Consider the following 10,841-nt stretch of genomic DNA (forward strand, 5'->3'; position numbering starts at 1 on the left):
TCGTTAGGGTTAAAATTTAGATAAGGAAAAATGACAATACTAAAATGGCCATGCCTAACAACTAGACTTATAAAGGAATTCTTTTAAGAACAAAATTCTATAAGAGTTGACATCTTATAAAAAATACTTTATGAGAATTAAATTTTTTTATAGTTTGCTTCAGCAATTTCAGTAGTTATTTTATGAGAGTAGCAAAATTTTTAACACTACAAGTGGTAAGTCTTTATTATATGAAATGAACCTTACGAGAATAGCATGAAAACAAAAAAAAAAGAAAAAAAATTATGAGAGTATGGAGTGTGGTATGAGAGTTTCAAGTGGTAAGTCTTTATTATATGAAATGAACCTTACGAGAATAGCATGAAAACAAAAAAAAAGAAAAAAAATTATGAGAGTATGGAGTGTGGTATGAGAGTTTCATGAGAGTTTATTAGAATTTGATCCTACGGTTTTGAAGCACGCTCTTTCAGAATCTCTTACCCGTTTTTGATTATCTCTATTAGTTCTTTAGAAACCCAGTACCGATTTTGTTCCACGTCCACCATTTTTACTAGTTTGCGCCCACCATTTGGCACATTTCCAAATTTGTGGCGTATGGAACAAGAAATTTATGCATTTTTTGAAATTAATTTGATCCATTTCCATGAGTGAGCGACATGGAACAAGCTGGAACGGTTTTATACGTTAATTTTAACTTGTTTCATGTGTTACTAAAAAGTTTTCTTTTGTGTTGTGTTATGGATATGGAATTTGTTCAAAAAAAATTGGTCCATATCCACGGCGTACTGTTAATATTGCCATTAATCTAAAAATAAGAGTGCAAAAATTTATTAGTCATTAGTCGTGCTCAAACCGTCGTACAAGGAAGTCGTGTTGTTGAAAAGGAAAAAGTAAAAACAAAAAGTATGGAATCTAGAAACTGGAGTTCCAAGTACAATAAAAAGAGGAAAAAATATCAAAAAAGTAACACCTTCTGAAAAAATTTATGAAATTTGAGGGCATATAAATTTTTTTCAAACAGATGACTCTCACTACTGTCGGGCTAAAATTACCCATATATCGGAAAGTATATAATAATGAATTTTATATCGCTTTCCACAAGCCTAGGAAGGATATATGTGATAAATGTTTCATATTTCGAAATAAAACCAACACTTCTGAAGAAGAAAACCAATTATATGAAAGACATCAGCAAGAAAAAACAATCTGCAAAGCTGATCGGGTTGTTGATAGAAGTAACATAGATCCCAATACATGCGTTATATGTTACGATACGCAAAAAGTTTTCGGTTTGCCCAAGGGAAACGCATCTGTTGTAAGCTAAACGTTTACAATTTAAAGGGAAGATAATTCCAGATAAAGAAAATATTAGATATCGCGCTATATGAACAGAAGCTAATAGTGGTCGTTCAGGTAACGATGTTACAAGTGCTTTGATAAGAATTTTAAAAGAAGTTGTAAAGATTTTCCTTTTCTGAAAAGAATTATTTTGTGAAGCGATTCTTGCATACCACAAAATCGTAATAAGATTAACACGACAGCGATTAAAATATTTGTGGAGGTAGCATCTAACTTGGAATGTATATATATCAAAAGTATTCTGAACCTGCGCACTCCAATATACAGTTGTGGAAGTTTATTTAAAAAATGTGGAAGTTTATAGTGCTCTTCATTTGATTCGTTTATTAAAAAGCATGCAATACAAAAAGTGTAAATTATCAATAATACAAATGAAGCCAACGGATTTTGAAATCTAGTCTATAATTGGAAACACTTTAGAGTATAGAAAAGTGGCTTTTTTTAAAATAAAAGCGATTTTGTACGAAAAAGACACTGAATCAACAAAATATCTCTTAAATATAAAATTTCACTCCAGGAAATTGATTGTAAGGTTGTCCTTTTACATAAGATAGCTACAAAAAAAACATTGGCTACTGCAAAAAAGTATTTTTTTAAACACTTCTGAAACTACATCAGCAAATTTTATTTCCAAACACAAAATAAAAAACTTGATAGATTTATTTCCTTATTTATCATCTTCAGATGTAGCTTATTACAGAGCTGTATTGCGATTAAAATAAGAAAGAGGTAATTATACATAAATTAAAGGTTCAAATTAAAAATTAAATCAAAAAAAATTAAATGTAACTGAAGCTGTGAAGAACGGCTATTTTTGTTAATTTTTGGTTCAAGTTATTGTTATTATATATGAAAATTATATTTAAGAATATTTCAAGGAATACAAAAGCTCTTACAAAATAGATTGTTTGATTGTTTAAGTACCAAATAAAAAGTACTATAAAGATTGTGTTAGTACCAAATAAAAAGTACTATAAAATTTAGTGGGTTAACTTAAAAGTCATGAAAAAGGACCATTTTTTTTTATCAAAAAGTGTTAAGAAAAAAGCAAATTAATTATTTTTATGTTAAAAACTTATAATAAATAATTTAGTTAATGAGATATTCTTTTTTCTTCTTTCTCTGCATTACAGTCCCATGTGGACCAAAGCTTCCTGTACTATCCTCTTCCAAATTTCCCGATCCTTTGCTGCCGTGATGTAGTTGTTGACATTCATGATTTTCAGGTCGTCTACTACCGAATCAATCCTCCTCATTTTAGGTCTGCCTCTAGCTTGAGTTCCATATTCTTTTCTATTTAATATTATTTGAGCCTTGCTATCTTCAGGCATTCGGATTACATGGCCCAGCCATCTTATCCTTTGCGCCTTTATATATCTTATGACCGTTTGGTGCTTGATTAATTCCTCCAGCTCGTTATTGTTTCTAATTCTGTACGTTCCATCTTCATTTCTAACCGGACCATAAATTTTTCTCAACATCTTTCTTTCAAATACAGATAATAAGTTGGAATCAGATGTTTTTAATGTCCAACATTCACAACCATAGGTGAGTACTGGTTTAATTAATGTTCTGTATATACTTAATTTACTCCTTATTGACAGTAATTTGGAACGTATAAGTTTTGAATGAGTATAAAAACATTTATTAGCCGCACTTATTCTTTCTTTAATGGCACTGGTTGAGTCATCTGAGCTGGAGAAAATGACGCCTAAGTACTTAATTTGAGGTACACTTTCAAACTTGTAATTTCCAATATTTAAACTTTGCGTACCCCTCAAGTTTCTGGCTTTTACAAAATATTTCGTTTTCTGTTCGTTTATGCTGAGACCGATATTATTAGTATTTCGCTCTAGTTTTAGAAATGTGTCTTTTAGTATTCGTACATTCCTGGCAATTATAACCATATCGTCCGCATATGCACACATTTGTACTGACCTGGTAAATATTGTTTTGTCAGTACCAATATCTTTCAGAGCATAATGCAACATTAGGTTGAATATCAGTGATGAAAGGGCATACCCCTGTTTTACACCGGATTCTATGGGGAAAGGGGTCGTTAATTTTCCTTGTACCAAAACCTGCGCACTTGTATCCTTCAAAGTGATACAAGTAAGCCTTATCAATTTCTCAGGTATGCCAAATCTCTGCATCACTCCAAAAATTTTCTCTCTATTTATGCTATCAAAAGCCTGTTTGAAATCAATAAAAAGGCAGTGTACATCCCTCGAAAATTCATTGAATTTTTCAAAAATTTGACTCAAAATGAAGCACTGATCCGTGGTTGACTTGTTTTTCCTGAAACCACACTGATATTCAGTTATAACTTCCTCTGCTATGCTGCCAATGCGATCATATAGGATATTTGTGAAAACTTTATACGCTGTATTTAAGAGAAATATTCCACGATAGTTTCTACACTCTTTTTTATCTCCTTTCTTATGCACAGGAAATATTAACGTACTATTCCAGGAATCTGGTATATCTTCATTCTTCCATATTAAAATTATCAATTCATGTATTTTCTGTAACACTGCATCTCCACCGTACTTGATCAACTCCGCTGTTATTGAATCTTCGCCACTAGCTTTGTTGTTTTTCAGTTTATGGATTGCATCTTTTGTCTCATCAATACTAGGTTCCTCGACTCTGTTTTCGGCGCTACTTATTGGCGCAAAATTTTCGTTCAATTCATTTTCATAATCGGATTTTTTAAACAACTCAGTGAAATACTCCTCCCACCTATCTAAAATCTTTTCTCCCACGATTATTATTTCATTTGAACTGTTTCTACAAATGCCCAATCGGGGCTGGTAAGGAGTAGTTTGGTTTTTAATACCTCTGTAGAAATTTCTTATATGACTTTTAGAGTTTTGTTCTAATTCAAGGACTTTAGCATTAAGAGCCTCCCTCTTTTTTCTTCTTACTAATTTTTTTGCTTCTTTTCTCTTTTGTTTATAGTCTTCACAATTTCTCCTCGTAGCTCTGTTAACATATTTTTTCCATGCTTCATGTTTTAATTCATTAACCCTCTTACATTCAGTATCGTACCAATTATTTTCGTTTCGTCTTGACCGGTGACCTATTATTTCCATAGCCGCATCTTTAATAGTTTGTTCAATAACTTGCCAATTCTCCGAAGAACCTTGAAATATGTCTACGTTTTGAAACTTTTCATTAATTTTTGTCTGATAGTCCGCCCTAATTCTATCATCTGCCAATTTATCAGTGTTCCATTTCACACGTTTGTAGGAGTTTCTGGTAGTTTCATTAGATATTCGTTGTCTAAATTTTACCCAAATTAAGTAGTGATCAGAATCACAGTCCGCACCTCTACACGACTTTACATCAAGTATTGTGGTCGCATGCCTTCTATCAACCAATATGTGATCGATTTGGTTATTACCCCCACCAGGTATTTTCCATGTGTATTTATGTATACGTTTATGTTTAAATGATACACTACTAATCCATAAATTATTCTCCAAAGCGAAATTCACCAAACGAATTCCATTCTCGCTTGTTTCATCGTGTAGTGAATGCAATCCCGCAACCTGCCTTATAAAGCTTTCCCTACCAACTTTAGCATTGTAGTCGCCAGCAACTACTAATACATCATGTTTTGATGTCTTCTCACATATTTTCGACAATTCATCATAAAAGAGGTCCTTTTCTTCGTCATTTGCATTATTTGTGGGTGCATAGACTGAAACAAATGTTATATTTTGAAACTTTCCTTTAATTTTGAGAACACATATTCGGTCGCTCACAGGTTCAAAGCCAATAATACTATTACGAACTTGATTATTTACATAGAATCCCGTTCCGTATAATCCCTGATTTTCACTGCCGCTATAGTAAATAGAATAATACTTTTTCTTAATTTCCCCTTGCTCTTTCCATCTTAGTTCTTGTAGAGCTGCAATTTTCATATTATATTTAGTTAATTCGTCAATTATTTCTGCCATTTTTCCTGGCTGTAACATTGTATTTACATTCCAATACGCTAAGTACAAATCATAATCCCTATTTCGTTTCCGTGGTCTATTCCGTGTTGATCGTCTATATATCCGAGGCTCTTGTCCAGGTTCCATGACAGTTGATAATTCGGTATGGGGTTGTCAGCCCCATGACCATAGTGCCGCACTCATTATTTAGCCAGAATTCTTCTGTTGCCCAGTGGAGGTATAATGAGTACTTGGAGACAGCTGCACAGGTGCAACGCTGGAACGCTCCAAATAGAGCGAACAATCAACGCCTACCCTGTCGCTTATCTCCCGACCACCTATTATGAGTTAATGAGATATTATTTTATTAAAAAAAATAAGAAGCTGCACCAGTTAAAACGTTTCAGTTTGACGAACGGACGGACAAGTTTGAATCAACGCACAATATTACGCTGAGCAAGAATATACTTACATTCTTATACCGCAGATAAAGCAATAAATATTAACCTTATGCATAATTTAAGTCTGCTAAAATTATAATGGTCCATATCCACTCAGTTTTGGTACACCTCCTACACTAACAACAAAGTACTTCAAAAATAGCGGAAGTATACCAAAATAAAAAATTAGGACTTCAGAAAATCTTCAAGAACTTTTAAACGGTTAGCAGAATTCGCTTTAAAATTCGCACGCAAATTCATAAAATGATGCTTGATTTATGGGCAAATATTAAAAAAATCTCAGCGCGCAAATTTTTTTTTATTTAACCTCAAACTTTAAATTCGTTTTTCTCGAAATCAAGTCAATGCGTATGAACCAAACTAATATTTAGGTGACGATGAATTGAATTATATTCAAAACTGTGGTTTAGTATATATAAGAAAGACATAATTATTAAATCATAGGAGTAACAGACAGAAATTAATTTTTCAATAAAGAAAAGGTTTAGACAAAAACAAAATAATAATTTTATTCAAATATATGTATGTACATATGAATGCGCTAAAATTTTGCATTTTACAGTTTTTCGCTTGGAATAATAAAAACAAAATTTTAAGTACATACGCACTTTAATTGTGTATGTTTATTTTTTTAAAGCTTGCTGACGAAACATAATGTTCAATACTATAGAAAATTAAGCATTAATATTCAGAAGCCACAAAACATTTGATATCTAAGCTGACATCAAATGTTTTGTGGATGATATAAGCTGACATTTAGTTACGTTAAGATTAATTCGAAATTTTTAAGGGAAATTCAAAGTACTGCGTAGCCTTGTGGATAGCGTGGGAGTCTGGTGACCAGAAGGTTATTGGATCGATGCTTGCCTGGATGTTGTCATATTTTTCTTTTTTATGATTATATTAAAAAATTTTTATCTTGTTTAAATTTTTTGTTTTATAATAATTTTTTAATTGTTGAACATTTTGAAATTTTCTGTTGGAACAATTAGAAAAAAAATTATAAGTACAAACATACATAATTATGAATGGATACCTATTTTTTTAAAACTGTGGGTGAACATATAGAATTAAATTTTTCAAATAAAGAAAAGGTTTAGGTAGAAACAAAATGATAATTCTATTCAAATACATGTACGAGTATGTACATATGAATGTAATTTTTCAAATAAAGAAGAGGTTTAGGCAAAAACAAAATAATAATTTTTCTCAAATACACGTATGTACATATGAATGTATTACAATTTAGAATTCTACAGTTTTTCGCTTAAACAATAAAAATAAAATTTTAACTACATACGTACATGAATTCTGTATGTAAATTTTTTTAAAACTTGCTGACGAAACATAATATTCAAAACAATAACAAATGAAGCATTAATATTCAGATGGCACAAAACATCTGATTTCTTTGATAAATTAAAGGTGACATTTATTTACGTTAAAATTATTTCGATTTTTCGAACCAAAAATGTGTGAGATCATTATATTTTCAAATATTATTTTTTTATTATTATTGTATTATTTAAAACATTAAGTGCATATACATGAATATTGAACATATTTAATAAGCTTAAATATTAAAAAAAAATCTTAAGTTAAAATTCATGCAAAATTTAAAAAATTAATCAATTAAACATACCAAAAAAAAATAACAAATATAAAAAATTAAAAAAAAATAAATAATAAATAAAAATAAAAATTAACTTTCATTTTCAATAAACGACATAAAAATATAATTAAACTAATACTAAAATACAAAAAATTATATACACGTGTACATGGTTGCAAACTAAAATACTTAAATCTAGTCTAATATTATATAAACCCTAGTACCTAACTTGCATAATTTACAAAATTATTTTTGCCTCCTCATATGTTCATAAAAAAAAAATAAATGTTTTTCGAATATATAAAAAATATATATTGCACATAACAAATATATTGTAATTGTACCATCGCTCATACATATGTGGTATAAAAAATAACTATACATCCGTACTCGTATATTGTATAAACTACAATATCATACAGGATTTCAGCGCAAGGCTGCACGGATGCACAATATTTTCAAAATCGATTTGTTTAGAGCATATTGTCATCAAATACCCGTGGCTCCAGAAGATGTCGACAAAATCGCAATTATCACACCGTTCGGATTGTTTGAATCTCCCCGCATGAGCTTCGGCTTAAGGAACGCGGCTCAAACTTTCTAGCGTTTTATGAACCAGGTGTTATTTGGATTAGATTTCGCGTTCGTTTACATAGATAATATTCTAGTTCCAAGTAGAGATTTTTCGGAACACCTAAATCATGTTAGAACAGTTTTACAGGGATTAGCAACGTTTGGTTTAACTATTAAACCAAATAAATGTGTTCTAGGCATTAAACTCTAGATTTCCTTGGTCATACTGTTACTAGTTAAGGCCATCCAGCGAGATGTGCTGTGCCATTCGTGATTTCGCCCCACCTCAACCAATCAAACAGACTCAGTGTTTTGTGGGAATGGTAAATTTCTACCACGGGTTTATCCCAAATCTCGACGAATTACTGGCACCTATCTATTTGCATCTAACAGCCTTACAGAAACGAAAGAAATCTTCTAAAACCCAGTTCACGTGGCCCGAAGAGTGTAATGTTTCATTCGAAAAGATAAAGGAGGCCTTAGCGTCAGCATCGCTTCTTGTGAAGTCCGAGGCAAACTAGGCATTTGGAGTATATTGCTCAGTTTTGCACTGATGAGAAATATAACTGGTAAAAGTAATGTGATTGCTGATTATCTTTCACGTGATTTCAAAACTCACTAATAAATTCGGATTTCAATCTTAGTGAATTTATCTTGAAACAGAAAGAAGATAATACTTTACGGAATTATACGTCAATTGACTCCAAAACTAACACGTTGCAGTTTTCTTACATAGAGGTCCCGTTATCGACAGAGAAATTATTCTGCGAAACTTCAACTGGCAAAAATAGGCCCTGGGTACCAGAACCACTGAGACACCAAATTTTTGAGAAATTGCACAATTTGTCCCATCCTGAAGTCCGAGCAATGAGAAAATTTCGCTGAGCGATATTTTTGGCCAAATATGAACAAGGACATAGGTCTCGGAATTGCATCAGTTGCCAGAAATCGAAGATTACAAGACATACTAAGTCGACGACGGATAAAATACCGGTCCCTCCTGGAAGATTTGAACATATACATATGGATTTGGTTGGCCCACTTGCGCCATCAAACGGTTTTTCCTACATATTGACTATCGTGGAAAAATTTTCACGTTGGCTTAAGGCGTATCCAATAGCGGACATGTCAGCTGAAACACTGGCTTTAACTTTTCTTGCACAATACATTTCACGTTTTACCTGACCATTGGTGCAGTGGTTATAAAAATTATATTCAATATCATATAAGTTAATATGCAATACTAATAAATATTATACAAGTAATTTTCAAATACACATAATATTCGATACTAAAGACTAAGAAAAATAAACAGTAAATATTAATAAACTGAAATATTTAATATAAATAAAAAACTACGGTAAGCTAGTCACCTACATAAAAACTAGGGCATGATAGATATCATGCATTAGCCCTATACTCCTCCTAGGAGTGAAGAAGGAAAAAAAAAAAAAAAAACATTTTACGTTTTGGCGTACCTTCTAGAATCACCACGGATCAGGGATCCCAGTTCGAGTCTAAACTTTTCTCAAATTTGAACTAATATCACTAGTTTTAAGAAAAATGGATTAAAAATTTTATTCTCTTAAGTACATAAATATGTTCTGTAGTTTTTTAGCACTTTTCCAAAAAATTTTTGAAAAAAAGTGCTTATTCGTTTCACTCTTTCCGTCCGCCAGTCTGTCCATGTCTGTTCACAAAACTTCTACACCATAACCATTTTTGAAATTTTTCAAACGCAGAAAGGTAATGGGTTGCTTCACCTAGCGCGGTATTCTATAGTTAAACTTTAGAAAAACAAAATGGCCTTTCAAATATATCGTTATCTAAAGTCCTTTTTTTCCAATTTTTTTATTTCGTTTTTCTTCTCCACCCCAGCCTGTAGAAGCTTGAAATTTTAGGGGCTTTTATACATTAACAAATAGCTAATTTCGTTAGAAGAAATTTTTTTTCCATCTCCACCCCCTCTCAAGTTATCGCTTCTGGAAATTTGTAAAATTTGAATTTTTGACGCCTTATATTTCCGAAACCGCAAGCTTTTTCAAATTTCTATAAACGCAAAAAGCTAACGGTAAATTCCATGACATTAAAAAATATAATTATTTGTCTTAACTCACACAATTAACCCTTAAAATCGAGCATAATGTTTACCCCACTTTATATTCATTTTTGCTTTTTTTTAGAGACTGCATAAATTACTCATCCTAAATATATGTAATCCTAGAAATAGTTTTGTATATGAATGAAAATAATTGTAATAATGTGATAGGTTTAACCCTACTTTATTTTCCTTTTTACCACTTTTCTAAAAAAATTTTTTAAAAAATGTGCTTATTAGTTACACTCTGTCCGTGTTCGTAGAACATAATTTTTACCTATAAAAATAATAATTATAAATAAATATATATATAAATATATATATTTTTACCCCCTCTAAAAGCAAATTTTTGATGTCGGTTTTCTCCTAAATCCCAGGTTGTAAAAGTCTGAAATTTTAACAGCTTTCAGACATTAATAAATAGTTTATTTCGTTAGAAGAAAATTTTTTTGCATCTTCACCAGTTATCGCCTCTCGAAATTTTTTCCAGTTATCGCCTCTCGAAATTTGTAAAATATTAGTTTTTTCAAATTTTGTTTTTTATTTGTATAATAAATATTTTATTATTTATTTTATTTTATTTATTTATTTATTTATTTTCCTTATTTTAAAGTTACAAAATTCAAAACTAAAAATAGTTACAATTTAATATGTATATAGAATTACTTAAAAATAAAAAAATAAGGATGGTCCCAACAATTGCCACTATAAGGGCAAGTAACGAAGGGCCATTATATCAGAAAAAATTTTTAAATTATTACAAAAATTCGTTTGTGGTGGGGATCACATTA

The 10,841-nt window shown here is 31.1% G+C and overlaps 1 protein-coding gene across 1 annotated transcript; it reads right to left on the reverse strand.

Annotated features, from left to right (window-relative positions):
- Positions 1-735: 735 nt before the first annotated feature.
- LOC129605867 (uncharacterized) lies at positions 736-5,453 on the reverse strand. The gene is made up of 3 exons (XM_055515861.1): positions 4,328-5,453; positions 2,491-4,285; positions 736-805 (listed from the first exon to the last, which is right to left on the reverse strand). The coding sequence occupies exons 1-3, from the start codon at positions 5,451-5,453 to the stop codon at positions 736-738; spliced, it is 2,991 nt and encodes a 996-aa protein (XP_055371836.1).
- Positions 5,454-10,841: the final 5,388 nt, after the last annotated feature.

This window comes from Condylostylus longicornis, unplaced genomic scaffold (genome assembly GCF_029603195.1).
Source record: "Condylostylus longicornis isolate FDR11 unplaced genomic scaffold, ASM2960319v2 ptg000016l, whole genome shotgun sequence".
Classification (NCBI taxonomy): domain Eukaryota; kingdom Metazoa; phylum Arthropoda; class Insecta; order Diptera; family Dolichopodidae; genus Condylostylus; species Condylostylus longicornis.

Bases quoted from the DNA above. Each gene is read 5' to 3' on its own strand.
- LOC129605867 (XM_055515861.1), bottom strand. From the start codon at position 5,453: ATGGAACCTGGACAAGAGCCTCGGATATATAGACGATCAACACGGAAT. The intron at 4,286-4,327 runs GTGAAGACTATA...CAAAAAAATTAG, and splicing joins CAGAGCTACGAGGAGAAATT to TAAGAAGAAAAAAGAGGGAG. The intron at 806-2,490 runs GTAATGCAGAGA...TCTTATTTTTAG, and splicing joins GCTTTGGTCCACATGGGACT to ATTAATGGCAATATTAACAG.